Below are 27,219 nucleotides of genomic sequence, written 5' to 3'. Positions count from 1 at the left end.
AAAAAAAAAGAAAAAGGTGTTTAACATCACTCTTGAAGGCAATACTGAAGCAAAACAAGCAATAATGTGAATTACAATATTGAAGTGACTGACAGTTTCATGTTACCTTGTCAAAGGACAATTAAGAACTTGCTTATCTGACACACCGTTTCAGTCATGAGTTCTTGTTACAAGAAGTCTTAATTCTTCAATTCTTAGCGTATCTATTGAATAAAAAAAAAATCAAAATATATGCAAAACAGTGAACCATTGAATTCTCATACATTAAGACTGTACTTTAAAGTGGGAATTCAGATGCCGAAGAAAATCTTCCTTAGATGTCATAGATGGTGGGAAAACTTCTTGACAGAATTCGCATATTCCACACTGATTCAGTTCAGAGGCTGTATAAGATTGTGCCAGCAAATCATTGTCTTCAGGCTGCCAAATGAGCTAAAAGAAACAGAAAATGATTATTGCTGTGGTTTACTATGTGGTCTACATGATGCTGTGGTTTGTATTTATATAGGTGCTCTTTACACCTGTCTGGCCAGAGACATAAACTAGAGAGTTCTCATTTAAGAAAAACAAGATAGGACTTAGATTTTTTTTTTGTTTTTAAGTTCTATAAACATACTATCCTTGCAAACAATTAAAATGCCTCGGTATATATTGTTGACAAATACTGCTATGAGCAAAAGTCTGTAATACCAGCCTATCTTTAACTTTGCATTTCAGTATTTTACTGTAGAAGTCACAGTACATAACAGCCATTTAAAAGAAATGAAAACCCACATTTTTACCTTAGGAAAAAAATGTTTCATGTAAGAGTTAATGTGAATCATATTTTATTTCTATTCTTACTGACACCTAATTAGTTTTCAGTTTACTTACAAAATGACTAGAGCAATGTCACACAGCCTCACTTATTTGCTCTGACTGCCTGTTAAACATATATTTGTCTAAAAATTGTCTAAAAAAATCTCTTTAGGAATTCCTTCTGCCATAACATCATCATACTCATTGGGACCACCTGAATATCTATCCATGTATTCAGGCAATTCTGTAAACTATACTAAATTTGGTTCAGCAGCTGTACTGCTCTTGGTCCCTGAGCTAGTTAAAGTCAGCAAGCAAGTCTGTTTACCCGACATTGGAGTTCAAGAGACTTCAGCCTGATACATACTCCTAAGTTATAGTGTGCACTAATTATTTAGCATCATATCAACGAGGAATCAAAAAGTCTTTTATCAGTTTTCAGGGTAAAGTTAAAAATTAAGTTTCACTAGTATTAGCAAACCAAGATAAAATTGTTATGTTATATGGCCAGGATGATTAAGTTTTGAGTAAACTGGAAACTAAATGCATACTACTGTGATGACAAAGTAGACAGAATGGAACCAAGCTGGTTTGAGCTCTATGTGGGGATGGAAACTAGAAGAGAAGAGCACCCTACAGTTTCTTTTGGCTCAGTTCTCTCTTGCTTCAGTCACACATGGCAAAGCAAACAAGAATACTTCAGAGAATAGTTTCTTTAGAAGTTTTAAATTTCTTGCTATTGATACTTACCTACGAGTTTCACTTTTTAGCTCTTACTCAAATTTCATCAAGCCAAGTAGTTAGAATATATTGTTTATTCCTCCTGTGATAACTCACTGTACAACTAACCTGGCATTCATTACGGTTAAACCTTCTTTTTAAACCAGCTGAACTTCCTGAAATTAATTTCCTGCCCATTCCCTATTTAAACAGTGTTTAGCTTATCAGATAGCAATAGCAGATTTACTGTCTTTCATTATGGTCAGCAATCCATATAATTAAATTGACTAATTAGTAATTAAGTGCAATCACACCACTTTTTTTAGCTCAAAGAGTCTACTTATTGTATGTTGCTGGTGTAAATTGCATACTAAATCTATCTAGACACTGACACACTTAAACATCCCTACAGAAATGTGTTTAGAATTACTTGTTTCTAATACCTTATGATGTAAAGCACAATTTGAAAGAAAATAAAATAGTATTGTAAAAACCCCACAAAGGACAAAGTTAGATTTCTAATCTTGAAAGCACAACAAGGGGAGGTACTCTTAGAGCAACCCACTGAGGCAGGCACTTAACTTCTGTTCCTTTCTTTGAGTGTACTTAATATGCTTTTCAGAACAGGGATATATTTAAGCAGATGTTCCATTTCAAAAACATTAATATTCAGATTAACATCAATAGACTATAAATCTGCTTTAAAAATCATGAACATTCTTAGAACAATTTTTCGTGGTAACAACCCCCTCAAACTGTGAATACCGATAAACATATGCATCTATATGCAAGTCTCAGTTAAATGTAGTCTGTAAAATCCTAGGTCCACTAATATCCATGTTTATTTTAATCTGCTGCTCTTTTCAGTCACGTTTTTTTTTTTTTTTAAAGTTACATCCTGAGAAAACAGGACTGAGTTTTCACATTTAGTATCCACATAGAAGGAAAGAGCTAAATTTATTATAGCAACTGAGAGCAGTTCCAAGAACTTACTGTTGCCAAATCTATTTCATTTATGGGGTTTTCCATTTTATAAGTTAACATATGTAGTAAATACTTGAAACTTTTTTCCATAGTAGTTAAAAAAAAAAAATCAGGTATGTAATTCCTCCCTATTGGAGCCTCACCAGCAGCAGGGATGACAGAAGCAGTAAGCAGTGTAACTAACCCTTAGAAAGATGGTAAAAATACTAAGAACAAGTTTATGAATAAGTTTTGCTAAGACTAATATAGTTGAAAGGGCATGTATGCAAGTAACTTTTAAACAACATTATTATTTTGAATTCCATATATATTACCTGTGAATCAAACCTTTAACACAATTAACAGTCAAAAAACTAAAGCTGAATCCAATTCACTCAGAAAAATACTTAAAAGCCTCTTCAGAAGGCAGCTGAATAAAGGCGAGGGATGTTTAAATATACTGACATATGCAGACATATATTTATGAATTCTAAAGTAATACTGGCTCATTTCAAGCAAGCTTCTCGATAAGGTATAACATTCTAATCAATGTCCTGTATGTGCTACAGTACTATTGTAGATCTGACTTACAAATACTGAAATGGTTCACCATTAGGTTTCTCTTCTCCAAGTGTTAGCATTAATACATTTTCCTTCAAAAAAATACATCATCAAACCCAAGGCTTATTGCTATTCAACCACAATTCTCTACTTTTTAAGCTGTATACTCCCCTCTCAATTTATAATCACATACCAGCTGTTTCACTTTCTGTAATACACAATGCAGGGTGCCATCTATTGAAAACTGAATACACAGACTAACTAGTAAAAGAATTAGCTGGAGAGGGAATACATAAAAAGAGGACAGTAACAAGCAATGGAGTGAATGCTTCACAGCTCCACAGGAATTCTACCAGTGATAAAATAAATGGTTTGATTTGTTTAATTCAGTCATAACTTTAACTAAGGACCCAACGGAAAATAAAGCACAATAAAATCTGTGATTAATAAGTTGGCATAGAATTGAGATCTTCCATATTACAAACAAATATTTAAAGTACATTCTGAAAAATCAGGCTTATAGTTTAAAATACAATAATGAAGAACAGCAAACATTACATGCTATAAAGTTTTCATCCAGAACTGGTTTGCAGTAGAAATCTAAACTGCACTATGTTTTAGGAGATGAAAACATCAAAGCTATCATGTCCTACAAATAGCTTTCCAAATGCTAGTTTTGCATGTCATGCAGCGGCAAAATCAAGAGGTAAAGCACTTCTGCTGCATGTGCCTTGTCATGACAAAGAACACAAAACTACATTAATGTAAATAGTAAAAATCTGCCAAATCCATCCTCTCAGAATTTCTAAGTATCGCTGTTTGCTTATACCTGAAAACCTTTCCTCTCACAAGATGTGAGAAAAGCCACAGAAATGTAAAAAAAAACCCCAGTCTGCAAGGGTCCATTATCATTTTGCCAGCAATTTCATTTGAGAAAGGATTACAAAAAAGCAGCAAAGTATTCAGAGATGTGATTGTCAGAACCTGCTGAAACGTTTTTCTGCATTACAGCAGGTGGACATTGCTTTCAGAAGTTCCCATGGACTTCAAGTAGGTATAAGTGAAATTCAAGCCTGAAGTACATACATAAACCTAAAACAAAGTATTTTAGTGAACTTTCCTTCATTTGAAAAAATAAATAGGCTTTCCTCCTTCTAAAGTATGAAGGAAAGAGTTAAGTTTTCTTAAAGGGAGGAATAAGGTGCTGTTTATACCTCACAGAGATAAACAGTAGATCATTTTCCGACAGTGAAGTATTTAACTGTTCAGCTTTTTAATAGTCCATATTCTCTGCTGTACACTAAGAACAGTTAAAACAACTATGTGCCCTATTCAACTGAGATCAAGGGTAGAAAGAAAGCAATCTAGGGGGCAATTTCCGATTAACGACAGCTTTGAAATATATAGAAGCAATTAATATCTAAATGAACTGAAATTTGTGCCAGCATATCCAGTGTCTACACCTGTTTAAATTCCTGCCCTTTCACAGGAGAAGTGCCTTGTGCACATTCCACAGTATCAGGAAGAAAAACTGACAAGAGAGAATGTCTTAAAAAAGACTGATGAGATACCCCATCGAATATATTAATCCTGTCTCAAAGATCTTTGCAAAGTGGTTGACTGAATCATTACAATTCTTTGGAACGTACAGTACTTATTAGAAAGATACCTGATGAGGACCTCTGATGACTGTCCCAGCAGCTTCTGAAGATGAAAGAATTACTTCAGGTACACCCTGGTCTGTGTGCTTAGGTACAAATGTGAAACCAGTGTCTGTTGTTTTTAAACATATTTTGTCATGGGTATTTTCTATGGACATGTTTGCATAATCTGGGCGATTTGTTTTGTCAACAGTAGTTAAACTTTGTAAAGCTGAGGTCATGAGATCAACTCCATGAGCTTCAAATGAGTTAGGTTCCAATTTACTGAGGTTAACAGCACGGTCTCTAAGCTCCAGGTTAAAATGATGATCTTGAAGCATGTTTTCAGCTATACCAGTACAAGGAATTGCTGGTTTTTCCTGAGTGCTCTGCAAGAAAGCAGAGTCATTGTCTGTAGGTGGAAGCTTGACATTAAATTTAGAAAGTGATTCTATAGAGGAGTTGTCCTCATCTTGGCCCACTCCTCTTGGTGTGATAGATGTGATGCATGATGCACCTCTATTTATATCCTTTATAACCCGAGGCTTAAAAAGCTCTTCTGCTTGTTCATCAGTTTTATCAGTACACTGTATCGGCATGGAAAACTGTATTTCTGCAAAGAAAGAATGAAGAAAAAATTAAATAGTCCACTGAAGTATAGTTATTAAAGGCATGGTGTTGGGGTATTTTTCCTGAGAGGTTCTTGATAGTCCTTACTGGCTTTCTAAGCTTTAGTTTTTCTCTTTGAAATCAGCTTGAGGCATAGCTCTCTTTCACAAACATTAGCTCTGACACAAAACTATCATAACAGAAATAAAAGGAGGTAATTCTGTTCTAATAATTGTATTTCTCTTTGACTTATCACTGTAAACATTTTCCTTTTATTGAAAATTATGTTGTCCCATACTCTTTAACACATACTTGCATATATTTACTGAAGTGTTCTGGCAGAAATAGAAGCTGGAACCAAAACCATTTCACATGGTGCCAAGAACATGCTAAGCACCATAAGCACAATTTTAGAAGGTATTCAGGTACCAAAATCCCACTGGTTTCCAAATTTGATAAATACTTAAAACTCGGTAACTATTCAGAACTGGGACCAAATTTTCCCTTTGAGAACTCAATTTTGTAATGACAGGACAAGGGGGAATAGCTTTAAACTGAAAGAGGTTAGATTTAGACTAGATATAAGGAAGAAATTCTTCACTGTGAGGGTGGTGAGGCACCGGAACATCTTGCCCAGAGAAGCTGTGGCTGCCCCATCCCTGGCAGTGTTCAAGGCCAGGTTGGATGGGGCTTTGAGCACCCTGGTCTAGTGGAGAGTGTCCCTGTCTGTGCCAAGGGGCTGGAGCTGGATGTGCTTTAAAGTCCCTTTCAACCCAAACCATTCTGTGATTCTATGATTTTCAGCACTTTATTAAGAAAAATGGTAATAATACACATGGTTACTCCTAATCAGGTGAGAGAATAACTTCAGTACACATTTACTGTACAGCAGCCTTCTGACATCACTCAGATATTGTAGTAAAGTGGGCCACAGAATAATAGAAATCAAGCAGATTGAATCTTTATCATGTATAGCTTTTCACACTGTTGAGGTTAGGCACTTATTTAAGGAAAATAAATCCATTCTGAAATAAGTTGCCAAGCACTCACCCCCCCAGATTCCCACCCCTAAATAATAAATAAAGTTTAGTACTGTACAATCAGAATATAACCATACAGTTCAGACATAGCAATCTGAAGCCACAAACTCTACATGAGCACTTAAGGTAAAAAAAGTTTAGTAATTATATAACCTAAATAAGAAGCAAGTACTGAAATCAGCATCTCTTGCTTCAACCATGTAAGTTTGGCAGGTGTTTCTTGAGATCACCTAAGCATCTGATCCTGCTAGCTTGTAAGGAATACCAATAATAGCTTACATTCAATATAACGTAAGCATTAGCAAAACTCGACATTCAGGATCTCTTCCAGTTGCAATAAAAATCAAGCCTTTCTTTTGTTTTCAGGAAGTGTTGGATTAAACTCCTGTCCCATATAACAAAACAGCATTCAAAAGTCTGCACAAGGAAGTCCAGAAAATAAGTCCTCCAGCTCTCCTCAGTCCAGCAGTTTTCCTCTAACAGACATGGGGCTAGAGACATTCATAACAGACATCTTTTGAACTGACAGCTAAATTAAAAGCAAGCAAGTGCTGTCATTCACACAGTATGATGGAATATCACATGTAGTAAGTGCTTGCCTCTCACTCCAAGGGACAAAACAATTACAAGAGCCATTGATGTGATGACTGTCTTTTATAGCATGTGATTTGGAGCATTCGTCATAGAATGCCAAAACTGGCGGTGCGTTTTCTTGGTGAAATACTGAGCACCATGTGAACAGACTTGAAAAAGGCAGATGGTAAACAGTGGAAGTACTTCTATGTATGTGTAATTTACAGTATTTTCAAATATAAAGCAAAGCTTTCAAACAGTTGAATCACAATAAGAGCTTAAGTATGATATTACCAGTTTCAGGTTCTGGCTTTATCTTAAATTTACTCAGTTGGTCTGTTTGTTCTCTGGCTAGCATACATATTCGATGCCACTCTTCTTTCATGTCCTGGAAAATAGTCTCCACATTCTCCCTGGAAGATCAAAATTGTAAATCAGTCAACCAATTCAGGTTGTTGTGACCTTAATCTAGTCACACCCACAAACCAGAGAAAAACAATAGTGTAAGCTACTTTTCTTGGATACCTTGTTTCTCGACATATGTATACATATTTTTGTTTTCCTCAGTAAAAGCAAGCAGAAAAGGGAAAAGAAAATCTCATCAAAGAGCTGTTTAGTCATATCACATACACATACATTTGAACTTAGGGCCTGACTCTTCAACGACCCCCCCTCAGAAAATCCAGCCTTTACATTTCCCTCAGTTCTCTCAGGTATTTTGTGGAACAGCTTATCTTTCACAAGGATACTGTTTCCATCTCATTATAGGGAAAATAAGCTGCTGATACTTCTGCAAACATTAATTGTTTACCATTCTTTTCTGTGCATTTCAGACTTTGCAGGACAAGGAATACACAAGCATTTATTACTGCTTCTTCCTTCTCTGTCTACCTGACATTTTGAAGAGGGACTTGTGAACTCATTACTTCTTTATTTTATGCAATATCACATGACTTTCCCTTTTATTTTGATTTTTTTTTATTATATCTTTTCCAGAGTATCATATGGACATCCCGTATTTAGTTATCTGCACTGAGAATAGAAAAATAGTTCTTCATGCTAGTGTGAGTTTTATTTGCCTAAAGGCACTAGGTTATTCAGTTATTGATGCATCCATAAAATTCCATTGCAAAATTTTGATAAACTTGCTGAGTGATTTATATTTCTAAGCACAATATAATGGATGATATAAAATGGAACTTCAAGGATGAAAAAGTGAAGTTGGATTTGAGTTCTTGTTTGCATCTTTGTACCAGAAGAGCTCAAAAGGGATTTTTCTTTGATTCAGTGAATTGTTTTCCTCTTTATTGCCTATTCATATATATCAGGAGTGTCATGGCTGTGTTCTTACTTCCATTGTGTTTCTCTTTCTGAGGACATAAATGTCTATTTGTAATTCATTTGAAAAAAATCCCAAATCTACAGAAGGAGTTAAAGTTGCTACTGTTACCACTTACATTCTGACCCTTTTTCAGGTGTTTGATAAATAAAGAATTAAAAAAGATTCTTGTCACAAGTTCCTAATCAGAGCTTTAAAATATACATATGATTAGATGAATCAATCTTAATTTGCTAGACTTTTGTGATACTATAATCTTACTAGTGTAAGATTACCAGTAATCTTACCAGTCACATACCTCTTTCCAAGCAAACAGTAAAGTAAGGGAGTTACTGGAGAGCAGGGAGACAGAAGACAGGTAAAGGTTTTTTATTTTTAAATCAGTATGAAGACAAAAAGTCTTTAAGGACAAAAAAGTCTTTATCACATCACAATCTTATTCCTCTCTTTCTTATCATAAAGCAGTAGTGACTCAGACTAAAGATCATGTAGTTTATCTGCCAAAAGCAGATGGCTAGTCAAGAGCATAAGAAGACAGCAAGAACTGGTGATACTTTTCCCTAATACTCTCCTAGCTGCACCTTAAAGAATCTTCAACTTGACCTCAGCAAAATTGTGAAAAGTGGTATTACTGCCTATCCTGTGAAAAATGCAAACTTTAGACTTTGGTCAATACTTTCCCCAAAACACAGGCAGAAGAGGGAATACTGGCTTAGGAAATACACTGCTTTTGGTCCCTTGGTCATAGCAAGGGCTGGCTGGCTTCAGCTTACAGATAAACCTGATTTTAAACTCTCTCACTTAGGATGGCTCATGCTGACTATTGTACTTCCTCCTGGCAGCGCAGCAGGCTCCTCTGCTGTGCTGCCATCAGTTAATCTGTTACAGTTGTACCTTCCTGCTCTGAAGAGAGTTAATGCTTACCCAAAACCCAGCTTTAACATCCACTGCCGTTTCCCAGAGAGTTTAACCTCCTGCTGAACCAAGTGGCTATTTTTCTTCCTCTCAACTTATCCCTACATACTTGCAAAGCCTCAGCTATGATTCCATATAGTTGCCGGCTTTAACACCTTCCCACATTGGCTCTTTGACCTCTACTCCTCCCCCGCCCCACCTCCCCATTCATTTTTTAAGGTGCTGTATAGAAAACAGGGAAATAGCTGGTCTTATTTAATAGCAGAAAAGACAAAAGCAAATTTCAAAAACCGTGCTACAAAAGCATTTACCTTTCAGACACAGGTGAAACACCAGAGATCCCTAGAGATAATTCAGGCTTATCTGGAACAACTTTCTTACTTTTCACCTTGAAGTAAAATATGAAAATATTGATCAGCGGTAAGCATATTAATTTTGCTCTTCACCCTGATCTGAATAAAAATATAGTGGGATCCCTCACCTGGTCCTGGAACCTCTCAAAACTTTCACAGAATTACAAAAGCATTTTTTTACAGTTTCTGTGAAATTCCTATTTTTAGTTTAACTCAGCAACTCAGTGTGGCATTCTTCTGCTCACATTTCCCTGAAAGGAAACTGGTTCTAAGAATATTGCTTGACTGTAATTCCATTTCAGTCACATATAAGTTAAGATTATGTATTGTGTATAAGCTTGCTAGTGAGGTATTTAGCTACTTTAGCTCTGAAAAACCAATATATTCACTGAAATTTTCAATGAGCACATCACAAGCCGGTATGTCAAGAGTTCTAGATGTTTTTTAAGTAAGTTATTAACTTTGACTACCACCTTGTGGCTCATTCTAGTATTACATAGTTTAAAATCCAGCTATCCCACAAGGACAGAATAGCACTCTGGATGCTATTCTGTAACCAAAAATAGAGTGGCATAAAAACGAAAAAAACAACTCAATCTTGGTGAAAACTCCCAATGGAAAATTACAAAACAGAAATGCTAATCTGGTGTTTTCACAAATACTAAATTTTGAGGACATAACATGAAATAATTAACACACAAAGCAGCCAATATGTACTTAATAGTTTGGTGTTCCCTATGTGCTTTACATACTTTAACGATTTCCAAGTAATTATATGATGCTTAAATTTAAAATGATTTCTTATAATAACTAGTATAAACATGTTTGAAAGAAGAAATAATTTAAAAATTGTTGGGTTTTTTTTTTCATTTTATCTCTATATGGTTTTGTATCTTACCTCCCTTTTATCTTCTGGCATCTGTATATCCTTTTGTGCTTCACTTAATTCTTTCAATTTGCTTTTCAGACTTCTTATTGTATTTTCTTGGTTGGAAATAATAGATATCAGCTTCCTTTCCTTTTGATTATTTTTGTCTTCAAGTTGCTTCAATTTCATGCTCTCAATTTCTAACTGTTCCTAAACAAACAATTTTAGAAGCACCAGTACAATTAACAGAACTGAGTCTTGTGGAATAGCACTGTTCAGCAGTGTAGAATAAGCTAAATTAAGCTTTTGCAACATAAATGTCAGTCTTATTTATGACATTAATAATTTTAAACTCATAGTAAAGACCTTCTACCACTACACATAGTGGTAACTCATCATAGATAATTACTCAAAAGAACTGTATGTTCTGAATTTCTGAAAGTCATATTAGTGTTTATAAGAAATAAAGACACTCACTTGGTTTACTTACTGTATGATTTACATTAACATTTTATGTACAAGATATTGTATGTACAATATATAAAATAGCATTTAATTAATTTCAATCTTAAACAATTTTGAAGAAGGTTATATTCTGCTTAATTTTTGAGCAGACCCAATAACAGAATCATAGAACCACAGAATCACAGAATATTGCAAGTTTGAAGTGACCCAGAAGGGTCATTGAGTTCAAGTCTCTGCTCCTTGCAGGACCACCTAACACTAAACCATGTAACCAGGAACACTGTCCAGAAGCTCTTTGAACTCTGACAGGCTTGGTGCCATCACCACTTCCATGGGAACCCTGTTCCAGTGACTGACCACCCTCTGGTGAAGAACCTTTTCCTAATGTCCAGCCTGAACTGAACTTCCCCTGACACAGCTTCATTCCACTTCCTTGTGTCCAATTGCTGGTCACAGAGAAGAGATGAACACTTCCCCTTCTCCAAGCTGAACAAAGCAAGTGACCTCAGCTGCTCCCCATGAACTGCTGCCCTTGAGCCCTTTCTCCATCTTGGTTACCCTCCTCTGAACACGCTCTAATAGTTTGACATCTTTATCTTTCACTGAGGTGCCCAAAATAGCACACAGTACTCAAAGTAGGGCTTCAGTGTAAAGTGAAATAAAAAGCAATGGCTGACCCCAGTTTAACTATCCATATAATTAATGGAACTTTTATGTATGTGGGCTTTTTGGTGGAATGAAGAATATAGCGTATTTTTTTTTAATATGAACAAAGATAGTCCTTGGATAATTTTCAAGAAACAACTTATGATAAAAAACTGTAGCTATGAAAACCTTATAGTTGTCAGTTTATGAAATCTATAGAAGTACTCATCTTGATTTGTATCAAATGTTATAAAATGTGGCCTGAAGCCTAATGTCTGTCTCTGAAAGAGAAGTAAGCCCAGGGGGTTAACTCTGCAAGAACTATAAATAAAAAGCAGTGATAAACACTCTAGGCAGGTAGGGCAAGTTAAAAAGGAAAGCAAATCAAGTGTTTTTTCAGGAGCACTTGCTTTATTTACAAATGGGACCTAAACTGGGTGAGGTTGTGCATTTGGCAGTTAGGTAGGTAAGGACTACTCTTCTAGACAATGACAGCCATGTAGGGATGTGTCCAGAGCTGGTCTACAGAGACACTGACTGGGTGGTTAAGCATGGATGTGTATATGCAGCTGATATAATAGTTTAGCCTCAAAAAGTTATACTAGCTGGATGGAAAAAAAACCCAACCCTACAGAAAATGAGCTTTGAAGGCATTGGTTTTTTTATTTCAGTCTCATTTGTGACTTTGAATAGTAAACCTATAGTAAGAGCTTCAAAGCAGCTCCAGACTTGGATGATATCTCAAGGGTCCATATTAAGTCTCTTCTGCTCAGTAGGTTCAAAATTGTCTAAAAACGGGATGTTTGTATCCCAGCAACTCCTTAATCTTAACCCTTTTTCCATGCTTTGCAATTCCAGCAGGTGGTGTAGGGAATATATGTATAGATCATGAAACGCTTTCTACACTCTTGTAGTGTAGAATCTATATACATCATAGTAGGTAAGAATCCAGGGAAGCAGTTAAAAAAGAAAATTCAAAGAACAAAGGAGAGAAAAAGGAGAAAGACTTTTTTTTTTTTTTTACATATAGTTCTGGATAAAAACCAAGCATAGATGACTAAAGATTTTAGGCTAAACAATCATAGAATCATAGAATGGTTTAGGTTGGAAAGGACCACAAGATCATCTAGCTCTAACCCTCCTACCATGGGCTGGAATGCCTCACCCTAGACCATGTTGCCGAAGGCTCTGTCCAACCTGGCCCTGAACACTGCCAGGATAGAGCATTTACTACTTCTCTGGGCAACCTCTTCCAGTGCTTCACCACTCTCACAGTGAAGAACTTCTTCCTTATATCTAGCCTGAACTTCCTCTGTTTAAGTTTGAACCCATTATGCCTTGTCCTATCACTACAGTCCCTGATGAAGAGTCCCTGTTCACCATCCTTATAGGCCCCCTTCAGACACTGGAAGGCTGCTATGAGGTCTTCATGGAGACTTCTCTTCTCCAGGCCGAACAGCCCCAACTTTCTCAGCCTGGCTTGGTATGGGAGGTGCTCCAGCCCCCAGTCATCCTTGTGGCCCTCATCTGGACTTGCTCCAATAGCTCCATGTCCTTCTTATGTTGAGGACACCAGAACTGCACACAGTTGTCATATGTCATCATCTATAACTGATGCTAAAGCAGACAGATTTCTGAAATGGCACAAGAAGAACACTATGAAGAATTACAATACTATGAGGCACAGAAAGTTGAAAGCAAGTTAAGGAAGTATCTGATCCATGAGAACAGACAATCATATCAAGTGCTGTGGAAAAAAAATACAATCTGTGTTAAGAGAAGATGGAGACATGCATAAAAGTATGCTTAACAAATCTGAAGAAAATTATAGCAAGGCCATATGCTGAACATAGTTTTATAAGTATACCTTTTCCATGTTCTTTAAAGACTACATTATAGTATGGGGAACTGCTTTTTGCCACTCCAGGAATGGGCAGCGATATAGTGTGGGTTCACAGACCCCAAGCTACCTCTCAGCAGTTATTTGGTCACAGGGTTCCCAAACATTAGAATCAAAGAATAGTTTGTGTTGGAAGGGACTTTCAAAAGTCATCTAGTCCAACCTCTCCCTGCAATGAGCAGGGACATCTTCAACTAGATCAGGTTGCTCAAAAGCCCCATCCAGCCTGATCTTGAATGCTTCTGGGGATGGGGCATCTACTACCTCTCTGGGCAACTTGTGCTAGTGTTTCACCACTTCATTGTAAAGAATTTCTTTCTTATATCTATGGCCATTCGATGGTCAAATTTGATTTCCTATTTAAAAAGCCAATGGGATGCAGTTTGTCCTTTGAAAATGATTTGCTGGAAATCCAAACACCCAGGAAAAAGCTTATGTCAAAGATGACACTTGCCCTTGAAGAACAACTCTGCCTTAAAGACAGTAAAATAACTCACTGAGCCTGTGACACAGCATTAGTCTGCACACACATAATTTATCTATTTGTGACTATTACAGCTCCAAGTAACGTGAGCTTCTAAAACCTTTCAAATAATTGGATGGACTGCAGTAATGGTTCTCTTTCCTTTCTCCTACATTCTCCTGCAGGAAGTTGGAACAAGAAACAACGTGAGAAGAGCCATGCAACATGTTGTAATGAAGATATAGCAGTACCTAACTGACGTAAATCATCATTCTCACGCACTGTCAGGGTACACCACCAGGAGAAACACTAGAGATATGACTGCACTTTTTAGGATCTTTCAATAATATAGCCCTTCATAGCTTGATGATCCTACAGTTTCTAGTACTGATTGAGTTTGGATATTTGCAACAATGTGGTAAGATTTATAAACCGGCTGAAGTTTATAAAGTGAATGCCATAATGATTAAGTATACCACACACACTATACCTGCTCAGTTAAGTACTTGATCATACAATGGATTTTTTAAACATGATCAGGTTACTCAGTTTGGCCTTGAATTCTCTAAGGATAGAGACTACACAACCTCTATGGTCAACTCTTTCCAATGCCTGGCTGTCCTCATGATGAAAAGTTTTCACGTAGGTCAAGTCTGAACCCTTCATGTTTCAACTACCCATTGTCTCTCATCCTTTTGCCATGCACCACGGCTAAGACCCTGGCTCCATCTGCCTGTTAACCTCAGCACAGTTATTAGAACACTACTAGCTTCCCCTGAAGCCCTATCTGCTCCAGGTTGGACAAGTCCAGTTTCTGCATCTTCTTCTCACAGGGTATGTACTCAAGCTCCCAACTACCTCAGTGGGGCTTCTGCTGAATTCACTCTAGTTTATCAATGTTTTTCCTGTACTGGAGGTTCCAAACTGCATGTAATGTTCTAGATGCAGTCCAATGAATGCTGAATAAAGTGAGATATACACTTCCCTGGGTGTGCTACCTGTGCTCATGTTAACACAGTCCAGGAAGCTGTTGCCCTTCTTTTCTGCCAGGACACACTGCTGGCTCATGTTCAGCTTGCTGTCTAACAAGACCTCAGCTCCATTTCCAACAGAGCTTGTCCACAGCCAGTCAGTCCCCAGAGTGTACTGCTGCAAAGACAGGTCCTTTTATTTTTAGTGTTTCAATGGCTTCCCAGAATAAACAAATTGTCAGATAGCTTCAAGAATACTATTCAACTGATGTACTGCAAGTAGTCTCAAGGAATATTAACTGTAGCTTTTAACAGTTTAACCACAAACTCTTACTATTTGTATTAAACAGATGAAGCAGTAAGAAAAAAGCTATCAATCCAGAATTTCTTATACTGGGTAGCAGGGTCTAATTAGTTCTACATGAACATGTTTTCTTGTCATAACTACTGACTTTAGTTTCATGTTTTATGGAGTTTACAAGGATTCTGATGTCTGATTTTGTACTAAAAATAGCATACAGAAGAAGATTTACTTTACATTGTCTAATCTTGCTTACTAAGGTTTTCTGTTCGCTGTGTAGCTTCAGGTCCGAAACAGTAACCAGATCTATATTCTACTTACTTAATAAAGTTTGGCCAGGCTGTACTCAAAATGAGACAGCAATTTAGGTCTCTTTGGTCTCCTCAAGCAGGTGACTGAAAAAAATCTGATAATCTTGTATATGGTTTGATACTGAACACTAAGCCAATCTGGTCCACTCACCTATTTCAGTGAACACGAATGTGAATAAAAAAAAAAACCCACAACCCAACCCCCCCACCAAAACATTTTATAACACACTGGCAACAGTTTGACAACAGCAGGTAAAATACACAACTATGGCCACCTACTAGAGAACAGAAAAGCTGACCCTTCCCTCATTTTAAACTTCTAAAATTTAAGCTCTAACCATGCACTTATTACATTAAATCCAGGATTTCTATTAACTTCACTGGAGGACAGTCCACTGAGAAATCCCATTAAACTCAGCAAAAGGCAGTTTTGAAAGGTATTGATAAACCCAGGCACTTCCAGCCATGGGAGAGACTCTGAGTTTTAAGGAAGAACACGAAGAAACAGCAACATTTTAACTTAAAGACTGCAATCACAATTTATTATCTGGAGCTATAATTTTTTTAAGTCTGAAATTTTTGGTGGAGAAGCAGAATAAAGCAGTTAATGCAGTAGAGGACAAGCTATAGACAAAACTTATTTTAGAGCAGAATGTGGATAGAATGTTATAAGAAGAATACAGGATTTCAAAAGAGCTTCCAAATTTCAATAGCTGAAAATGGCCACTACTTTATTGAATTAGATAAAAGACAACTATACTGTGTCAGTGAGAGGATGACGGATTTCTGGACTAACAGATATCAAAATATGTCTGGGGAGAGAGTATGAGGAAACATGAGGCATTGATGGTAGAGCCTTTAATAAATTCCCAGACCTTCTTAGTAATAGTTTCTATGTATTTATTAACTTTCAAGAGCTTTCTCTTCCATGAAGTTGTCCAATTTTCCCTTGAAGCAGGAAGTTCCACTTGACTAATTAGCCTGTGAAGAAGCTGTTTTTATTTATTTTACTTTTACTTCATTTATTCAGAAAGAGAAATGGGTACTCTCAAATTATCTTGATGTGGTCCTGGTGATTTGCTACTTGTTCGTGTTTCCCAGCTTGTTCTGTACATTTATTCCATGCAGTTTACCTTTTTATCCATCATATGTAAAAAATTATACATTGAAAAAGCGCAAAAAGTTGGCAGCTGCCATAAGTGCATATAAAGCATTTATAACAATGCAATTATGTTTCCACCATCTTCAACAGGGATTATATGGTTCTCCTCTCCTGAGTTTATTGAGTAACACAAGGACTTGGGTACAGAGTCTGCTGTATATCTCCATAGCCAGCTCACAAATGGCATGGCCAAGACACAGCCAGAGCTAACAGAAGTGTGTGTACCTCTGCTGTGCTGTCTGGACATCTTTGTATCACTCTTACCAGGTTAGCAGAAGCTTACTAGTCACAACACCAAACATTAGGATCCTCCTTATATCAGAAGGATGTTGCAAAGATATCCACATGCCTCTGCAAGAAGCCAGCCTTGATCCAGTCAAACATATTTTCCCTCAAAGCCCCATGTTCTCAACACTTACGAGTAAGAGAGCTCCTACATTCTGAGTAACAAGAACATAGAGGAGGCTGGGGCAACCTGACTTTGCATGGGTTTAGATCTCTACTGATCCCCTCTGAAAAGACCTTATTTTTATAGCACTATGTTATAAACTGTGGGTTTAATTGCAGACAGACTGTATGGTTGATTCTGTATCAGAAATATTTCTGTTCATGGTACACATGAAGCAAAATCCAGATGAACTACCTGTTGCTGAGAGGTAACTGCAGTAACTGACTACACAAAGAAATGCAGATAAAAACAAATAACCTACATTCCATTATGAAAAAGCCCTTGAAATAATGATTCCAGATTCTCATGCATTGCTTTAATCTTGTGTATAGATCATATAATTTCTGAGTGTTTTCCCATGAGAAGAGCAGATAATACAGCTTATTTTCTCCTATTCATTATATAACTAAGTTATTTAAAACTATTGTTCTTGAGCAAGCATTCAGAAACAAGAGTATGAAATACCAGACTTGGTCAGGTCTGCATGTGCAATTGTAAGACATAATTATTATCCAACTAAAGACACAGAAATACGAAACTAGGCAAAGGTGATTCATCAAAGAATTAACCCTTCAGCTGTGTTGTATGCCAAATAAACGCAGAGACTGGGAAAGAAATTGTATCTGTTGATTACAGATTTTAGTGTGGAAAAATTATATAATACCTTTTTTGTTTTTTTTTTATAAAAAGGAGTGTATATAAATCTTTGGTAACAGTATGTTTAACATGTTTGCAGAGGCTTAGTCTCAAATGAGATTCCTTCAAGACAATTAAGCAAGCATCAGCAATCCAATGAAATTACTTTTAAATTAATATTTCTGATAAAAAAATAATTTCTATGAATTTAGCATAATTAATTTGTTTATAGCTTGGGTTTAGGAAACAAATCCTGAAATGAATTCTTTTTAAATCTAATGCCCGATTTCCTATAAGGGTCTTTTTATGACTCTTACAGGGTCTCCGTTATGCAGATTCATATTAAAACATCAGAGATTTGGTGTTACAAGACAATTCTTAAACAACACAGCAGGATGACCTAGGATAAGAAAAATGCAACTTAGTGCATCTCTGTCCCTGTCTTTTTTCAATATGCAAAATCCATTCAAGGCATTTCCCATCTATTCTGCACTACTGCTTTACTCTCATGCCTGTTACTCTCAACAGGCTGTAGTGACAGTATTAGTGCAGGGAAGAGGGGCAGAAGAGAAATTGTACTAAAACTGGTTATTTAAAAAAACCCCAAACAAATCATTAGCATCACCAGAACAATGGCTACTTCATTTTTCTCTCTACCACTTTTTGAGTGCAGATTCTCCATTCCTTGCAAAAACACACAGGCTGGTTGCAATGTGAAGAGCTCTTTTGAGAGAAAGAGAAGGCCCCATCTTGACCATTGGTTTTGGCAGGTTAAGAAATAAATGAGCAAGTAAGTTCCTACTTTATGATCAAAACTATTCTAGGGAGCTTGATGGCCAAGCAGTGATTGCCCCGGGAAAGATTAAAGGTAGATGCTTAGTTCACCTAAGGAGACTGAAGTGGCACAACACTTGTGCACTTCAGGTGAGGATCTTGTACTAGAAAACGTGCAGTAAAAATCTCACTTCTCTCCTTAGGTTCTCATAGTATAATCACAGCACAAATGTGATCTTATGTTAAACACACTGCAGGCAACCATACCTTCAAGAGTTTTTCTCTTTGCTTTGCTGCATTCAGCTTTTCAGAGAGCTGCCTTACAGACAAGTTGGAGGTTTCAACGTCTTCATGCATTGGAATGTAGGGGTGTACATTACCTTAAAAAAAGAAACAAAAGCAGCTGATTGAGCTGACTGACACTACATTTTTCCCCAGCCAGCTTCTATCTAAGCAAAATTAAAAGAAGCTAGGCTTATATTGTTCTCTATTTTCTTTGAGCAAGCTTTCATATCAAACGAGCAAGAGAAGTCCAATTCTGTGCTAATAGACAATGCAAGATTAAACCAGCAATAAAGAATGTACATATACGCTTGAAAATAAAAGCCAACCACTTTGCTAGTATTTATGAAAACCATGAGTGTTAGGCTAGTGTGAATAAATATTTAATGAGCATGGCAGATTAACACATGGTTACTTTGACTCTTTTCTCTTATTTGTGTAATACAGTCAAATAGTGGAAAATTATCCATCAATGACTATTTGATTTGAAAGAGAATTACTTGTTTGTAAAGCTTGGCTATCCAGTAAGATTAGCATCACAAGACTTGTCAAACAGGAAAACATATAATCACAGCACTCACATCTAGAATAACCTGAGCTAAGCTTAGTAACAGAAAATTGTAGAATATGTAACAAATTTGGTTCTCATTCTAGTGAACAATTTGAACCCATATTTTCATAATTTTTATTGTCTTCAGTGTAAGCAGGTTCTACCTCTGAAGAAAATCTCACAATTTCCTGAAGAGGATAAAGAGAGACCTCAGAAGTGTTGCATTTTATAAATAGATTTTGAAACTGCACATTTGTGTTAACTCTCATGTTCACAGAAAAGTACGATACTGCTTTGAGAGATGTATATTGTAAAAACTGAAGCAACAAAGTCAGAACTACTCATCAATGCAACACAGCATAAAAAGAAAGAACATGCAAACTGGAGTACATACCTCTATTAGCATTCAGAGCAGCTAACTGTGATTTCAGTTTTGCAATAATGTTGCTTTGAAGCTCTATCCTTTCCTGCTGTTCACGTATTTGCTGCATGTAGTTTTCTGTCTGCAAATATAATTTAATTAGCATTAATCTTATTCTGTTTTGACTAGGGGTCTCCTATTTGGCATATAAAAATCAGCTCTGATTTTTGAAGATAACTGTAATTGTGTGAAAGCCCAACTACAGTCACCTTTGACGAGTCCATATTTTTGAGACTACACTTATTAGAAAAGTTATCATAGGAAATAAATCCTGATTTCAGTAACTGCTTCAACTGTGGCAATTGTAAAGGATAGGGTAACTTTTAAGTCAGGATTCTTCACGTAGCCACAGAATACATCAGGTTTAAAATTGGAATTTTAGTATGCTTCAGAATGCTGGTCAGTTAGTTTACCTACAGAAAGATGCAATTCTCTTCCCCCATATCTTCTAACAAATAAATTACATAAAAGTAGGCTTTCAAAAAGATAATTTTAAATGGAAAACAATCGTGCTTATTCCATGCCACAAATATTTTGTAATTAACTTTAACTGCCTATGAATGAGTTTTGCCTGTTCCTTTGAATGTAGTAACTTTTTTTTCTAACCTAGAAAATGGGGGGGGGAAGCAAGCAAGCAGCCCATTCTTCATCTAGCTATACTCCATCTCATGCTATAAACAGGCCACACAGAGCCTAGTAAGACTGCTCACATTCCATCGAAGTGTACAAATACTGTTAGACAGCCAGTGAATTGAACAAATAGTCAGGTGGCAGGAAGATACTAGTATTCAAAACCTATTATTTCATTAGCACATGCCTAATGTTGCAGTTATAGTAGTGCCAAAAACAAGCAAGAAAACTTGTGAAGTCCCAGGAAGGAAACTTACAGGAATCCACTGAATTTTCCTGAAATTAAGAATATGTCTATTACTGAACAGGTCGTGACCTGGGACAAGACTTGGCATTATTTTCATGTCTATTCATAGTTTATCCATACTACTGTCTAATTCTCAAATCTCAGTCACATTTAAATACCACAGCCCCTTACTGCCCAATGTGTTTGTCTGTAAAGCAGGAAGGAAAAAAAAAATCTAGAAGCAAATTGTATTTTAGAAGGCCAGGTAGGAGCTGTGCTGTGAGATTTTATTAAAAAAAAGAGAAAAAAAGTGATCAAAGAGCAGTACACTCCAGCAGCTATAAGAGACCTCATGAAGCAGAAAAATCACTGAGAAGCAAATTGAAAATGTACAACAGCAATGTCTTGTCAACACTTCTGTACAGAGCACAGACATGACAGCTAAAACAGATAGAAGAGAAGATGCTTTTGACAGCCAGTGTGCACAAATTATTCCTTGAGTCAGATGGCAGCAACAAGTTACCAACTAGAAGATCTGCATGACAACCAACCATCCATCTGTATCAAACACCATCTGGCCGAGATGACTCTGGCTTCTGTGTGCTTGACATGGCTCCCAGCTCTAGAGACTGGCAAAACAAGTGGCCTATTGGTAACTTAAGTAGTAAACTGTTAACAACAGAATTGTGGACAATCCAACAGTGTGTGAAGGCCACACAATGAACAGAGAAAGTTACTAGAGTAAAGCACTGTACAAAGGTAATTAAAAAACCAGGGCTTTGGATAAAAAAAACCTGAAAAACACCACAAAAAAATTGTCCAACTAATCATAGAATCAATGCTTGAAAAACTACTTTTGTTCTCTTTTGAAGTTATAAAATCCAGCTAGTGAAAGTTTGATTAGGACAAAGATTTGAACTTGTAGTAATATTTTATGAAAGGCTTTAGTTCCTGATTTTTGAACCAGAGAAAATGCAGAGAAAGATCTTGCAAGCATTTCACTTAACACTGCTTATCTCATACATCTCCGGTTTTCTTCTGTAGACGTTAGAATGGCTGACATTGTACTTCTTAGGCAGAAGTTTCTTTCATGTACTGTTAGATGACCCAGGTGTATTAATTTGACTGGTTTTCCTTTAAATAATTAATAATTCATCATAAGAGACAGAGTTTAAAAGATTCCCAAACATTCTAAAATATGTTGCCTTTGATTAAGTTAGTTGCAATTTTCAGCAGAAAACATATTGGTATGCTACTTGTACTTGTTAAGTACAGAAAATGCTACAGATTTGCACCAGCACTGCTCCAAGAGACTATGAACATAGAAAGACTGCACACTGGCTGACTGCACACAGGACTGATTTCATAATTGTTCTGCAGTGCCTCGGCTAGTTTATTTTGCCATGCAAGGGGATAGCAAGATTGTGCCCAAATATCAGAATATTTTCTAGTAGACCTTTTCCTGCTCCCAGTTTTACTACTGCTTCCATAACTTGACACTCAGTATGGCTCATCTGCCCCTGAACAAAAGGCCAGCCTACCAGTTCTATGGAAGTATCAGAAAGTCCTGCAGCATTAAAAACGTTTGAGCCTTCCTGCAGCAGAGGTTCCATTGCTGAGCAGAATACACATGATCAAATGAGTATGACAAAGCCCAAAAATGACAGCTCTGCATTATGCTGGCATACATGATGAGAAGTTCTAGAAGATTTTCTGCCTGAAGTAATGTATTCCACAACAGACAAAGTAAAAATTCAGAAGTGTTCCTTAGTGGTCAGAATGCCTCTAGAATCTTTCTACTACTTCACAGTTAAAGAATAACTGTTCAGATGATTATTTTTAAAAATCAATACTTATAATAATTTTAAGGTGAATTTGCTGTAAATGTTTCAACACACAAACTCTGTTCTCCTAATAGCTTGCACAGTGCTTAACCCATTAGAGTCTTTGACCTTCACATCAAGTAAACTAATAGTTCATATGGCATATCTTCCCATTAACACAAAAATGATTTAATATAAGCTATTTAATATTTTTTAAAGTAATTTTTTATTAAAACAAATGAAAATTTAAAAAAATACTTCATTAAAGTTAGGTAAAGTTATATACATCATTGCTGTTCATATTAGACTTCATTAATCCTCCAAAACAGACAACACTTTTCTTACCTTTAAAACAAACAAACAAATCCCAAACCCATAAATTAAATAAATTAAATGTCAAAAACCTGAAACCCACCTACTACATTCACAGCCTAAGGAGTCACCCTGCAGTATACTGGCCTGCTTTCAGAACAGCAATTTCCAGATGCACTTGTGAATGGGCTTCATAAGCTTTATTAAGTTGCTCTCCAATTTTGTCCACAATTCCCAATGTTGTTTCATCACTGAAAAGATGGTCAAGTTCATAGACCTGAAAAGTAACCAGAAAGAAAAAGAAAGAATGCTAAAACCCACAAATGCATAACTAAAAGCATATATAACATGATTTGTATCAATATCAAATTCAAGTAGTATGTGCAGTATGTCTGCACATTAACTCATGTAACAGTTTGAACTATAGCTCTGCTCACCTCAAAAATTTCACTCTAAGTCCAGGTATAGATTTAACCAAAAGCTAAATAAAAGCAGATTAATTTTGGATGTACAAAATGTGTAAATGTATGTGTGGTTACAGTATTTGAGCACTGAGACTTAAAATTGATGTAGATCACTGATTACCTGATTTTATGGCATTTCCAACAATTTCATGCTTACTCAATTCTGAAAAAATGGCACTAAAAAAACCCCCCAAACTCAGCTTTTGGCATTAAGTCATAAAAAGATAAAAGCTCAATAACATTACATCACATGGACCTAAACTATTCTATGCCATATTTGAAAATGGCAATACAAGCAACACTACAAGGTGAATGAAGACATCTTTTATCTAAAAATTGGTAGTACAAACCAGTAAGAATTAGCAAGACTTCAGAACTTTTCACACAATACTATCCACTTTTTACATTTTATGAACAATTTCAGTAACAATTCCTGAAGCTACAGCTCATGAACTTTGACACGTAAGACTACAACACTGTTAAATGTCATGGACTTCAAGTCAGAGTGAACTTTGCAAACACAGGTCCTTTGCTTCTACAGTAATGTTACATGAATGTTAAGATTAAAATTTATCATAAGTACAAGAGAGGATAGGTTAAGTGAAGTCTCAAAAAAACCCAAACCCTAAACCCCCCAGGTGTCAGCATTAAGGAAAAAAAGAATTAAAAATAAAACATTAACCAAAAAAACCCAACCAACCGCCCCCCTCCGCAATTCACATCACCTCCCCTGATATTTAAAGATGGTTATCTCACAGTACACAAGTATGGACAGCGACTATCATCTTTCACTATCCTCTGGGATTATTCATAAACCACAGATAATGTTAAAGTGGTGCACTCAGAAAAAGATAAGCCAAGCAAGAAGGGATGAAGATAACTTTTCTTGGACCCTGGTCAAAATTTTAAGGATTGCAGCTTGGAGGATTTTTCACGTTTCCTTGCTCTTGAACATCTTCCATATCATAATGCCTGAATACAGAAATGTGGTTTGACTTTGCTAAAAGGTGCAACAGACTGCTGTATGGATGTTGCACCATTTTGTCCTGCAAACTTCAGTCTGATGTGTGTGTACTGCAAAAGCAATTACATCTCACCTCCAGTGTGGCTGTACTTTTAACAGTGGCAAAGTGAATTCTTTAACAGCTTGGAATCATCTAGGGATCCTGGCACTTGTAAAAATTTACCTAGTAAATGCTGATATCCTGTATGTATAAAAGGTAACTTGAAAAAATTGTTGCAATGGAACTTAAAAGACTCTGTTCAGCTTCTAGCATGGGGAACAGGGTTCAGCTCCATATAACTCATAGAAAATGAAGGCATTACCTTCATTCATGCAAATTCAAATATCAATTTGAAAAACAGTATTTAAAATTTATACTTAACTTCCGGCCTTTTACTTATGGATTGATTAAGACTATGAGTATTAACAAAGAGTTCTGCTCTTATCTGGCCTGCTGGCACCATGGGTAATTGATCCAACAGGCAGACTTGTAGCACTGCACCCGATTTTCTGCTTTGTCAGGGAAAATAAAGAGAATGGTAGCTCCCTGAAATCCAGACCCGATGCAGTTGCAAAGGGGCAGTAAAAATCATTACTAGTGACACTTTTAGATGGAATTGTAACTGGGAGAATTGGTCCTATATTCCCTCATAACCTAGACATTCATTTCTGCTTCCACCTCACCCTCCCCTTTGTTCCAGCACAAGCAGCTTTACTGCAAACCGTATCAGCAAACTAATCCAGTTTAAAACTAAATGCTAGAGGTATTTTTGCTGTTAGTTTTAATGCAGATCAGTTCCACAGACCACTTCAAAAGGCATGGTAATGCACGGAAGAAGCACAGGTGCAAAAACATTAGCAAAAAGTGAACACAGTGTTCAATGTTCAAAAAAAAAAAAAAAAGCTGTGTTCAATGGCAGCACTGGCTTCAAAACTGTAACATGAAGTCACAATTATATAACAGTGATGCAAATCTGCCTTGCCACAGCGAGGGATACTCCTGCCTTACCTCATCTCTGGCCATGTATTTTTGCCACTTACTTGTACTGGTATTAGTATTCCTATGCTTACACAGCTGAGTATGCCAAAGTAACTTCCTCAAAAAAGCAGCAAAAATACCCCTAAAAAAAATCCAATCCCAGAAGTAAAACTGGATCTTGCTCACTGCGCAGCTGCTGGAGCACTACTATCAACACAAGCAGGCAGTGGGAACAGGAGCCTAACCATGGGCAGGACTGCAGTAGTCTAGATTTAGATTGGATTAAACTACTCTGTAGTCACACCCTGAACTGCCTGCTGCTGGAATAAATAACTGCTATCTATCTCACATCCAGAACTCCTTGCAGTTAGAAAAACTGGCTCCTTTTCCTGCTTTTCCTTCACAGGCATCAATATTTATCAGGGAATTTGCCAACTGTTCCTTGTCATTTACCCTTCTCCCTACATCCATCCAAACCAAAACCAACAAACAACCCCAACAACCCTAAAATAAAACAACACCCAAAACAAATATCCCGACTATTTTAATGAGGCTTAATTATGCTGTATCCATAAAGCAGCTGGAACATATTCAGGCCAAAGTTAACAACTCTGATCTTTAGACACTGACACTCTAGATCCTACTCATTAGATCCTAAAGACTTTCACAATTTAACAGCAATATGTAGTCAGAACAGATGCAGCAATACAAAATGTTGCATTTATTGTAACAGGGACAGAATTAGAGAGAGATTAGCTCCAGAGTTTGTTTGGTGAGGGGGGGCAAATGTGAGTACCTGTGAATGTTGAGTTGCCAGAGCTATGGCAGTAAGAACTAGAATTTCATCTCTGAGTGCACACTTTAAAGCAACTGGTTATAATGAACATTGTAAGACAAACTTTTAAGTAAACAAATCCAATGAAACCTGCAGATGCTTGTGAAATGCTTGCTTCAAATGAGAAACATTTTGCTGACATAGGTGGAAAAAAACCCCCAACAAACAGTAATATGAATTTTCTCTGAGTCAAATGCCAAAAGAGCCCCAACACAAAGATTAGCAACATACTGCTGCATACATCCTTAAATCCCAGCTCCACAGATCACTGAAGAGGCACATTCTGAGTTTTTCATAGTGCCTCAAAAAAAACCTTAAATTCCAAAGAAAGAAAGTTTTAGCTAACCATGTGTATATACACATTCATACACATGCCTACCTCTCATAGGTTTACATGAGAACACAAATGTCATCCAGAAGCAACTACTTCGCTACATATTTCTGCTTTCAAAACAGCTTCTTCGATGGAAATATTTTGCAAGTTACACTGCCATCATCTCGGGACCTGGAAACCTGTTGAGGTAATAATTTGTGAGAGACTGAGCGCTCACTGCACTTCGGTATTTGGTGTTTCAGTTTTGGTTTGTTTTTTTGTGGTGTTTTTGTTGTTTTTTTTTTTTTCTCCGTCTAATGGACGACTTTCCCGCTTTGCCCGGCTTCGGGAAGATCCGGAAACCCCTAAAGCCGGCAAGAGCCCCTACTGCCGCCCCAGAGTTACGGCTCAGAGGGCGGGTAGCCCCCACACCCGGGGAAGCAGCCGGTGATAGCAGCGGCGCTGGAGTTACCCCCCGCTCCGCCGCTGCCATCCCTGCAGGCATCACACCGCTTCCTGCTCCGCCGCCTGCCGCCAATCGCCCCCGCTGCCCTCCCGGAGCGGCGCCGGGAGGGTCCTATTCCTGCCCCGGCCCTCCCGCGGGCACCGACAGCACCTACGCGCGCAAACTACGCGACCCCTGCCCCGCTCCCGAAGCCGGGCGGAACAGCGCCAAAGGGGGAATCGGCGTCGGGAACGGGCGGGGAATCCGCCGCCAGCGCCACGGCCCGCACTCCATCACCTGGGCCGAGCTCCCGCCACCCCCGCGGGACGGAGAAGAGCGGTTTAAAAGGGGATCAGACTTACGAGCGCCTTACGAAGCCCTCGGCCTCCTGCTCCTGCCTGAGCACCCTAACCCAGGAACCAGAAACAACTTCCTGTTATGCCACTCCCCGCCCTGTGACGGGGCCACGGTGCTGCCCGCG

At 37.3% G+C, this 27,219-nt stretch overlaps 1 protein-coding gene across 4 annotated transcripts; it reads right to left on the bottom strand.

Annotated features, from left to right (window-relative positions):
* On the bottom strand, positions 1–27,219 carry TANK (TRAF family member associated NFKB activator). 4 transcript variants are annotated; one of them, XM_057423664.1, is made up of 11 exons: positions 27,101–27,219; positions 26,360–26,493; positions 22,803–22,976; positions 22,106–22,179; positions 19,682–19,790; positions 18,723–18,835; positions 10,410–10,589; positions 9,470–9,546; positions 7,199–7,317; positions 4,712–5,295; positions 1–432 (listed from the first exon to the last, which is right to left on the bottom strand). In XM_057423664.1, the coding sequence occupies exons 4-11, from the start codon at positions 22,175–22,177 to the stop codon at positions 265–267; spliced, it is 1,422 nt and encodes a 473-aa protein (XP_057279647.1). In that variant the 5' UTR covers positions 22,178–22,179; positions 22,803–22,976; positions 26,360–26,493; positions 27,101–27,219; the 3' UTR covers positions 1–264. The 4 variants fall into 4 exon arrangements, with proteins under 4 accessions (XP_057279647.1, XP_057279650.1, XP_057279648.1 ...); XM_057423667.1 differs by lacking the exon at positions 22,106–22,179; XM_057423665.1 differs by lacking the exon at positions 26,360–26,493 and having other exon boundaries at positions 27,101–27,202.

Source organism: Pezoporus wallicus, unplaced genomic scaffold, assembly GCF_028554395.1.
Source record: "Pezoporus wallicus isolate ANWC-B61680 ecotype Strahan unplaced genomic scaffold, APGP_CSIRO_Pwel_v1 contig_1181, whole genome shotgun sequence".
NCBI classification, from domain to species: Eukaryota; Metazoa; Chordata; class Aves; order Psittaciformes; family Psittacidae; genus Pezoporus; species Pezoporus wallicus.
This window is presented reverse-complemented; position numbering and strand designations above follow the sequence as displayed.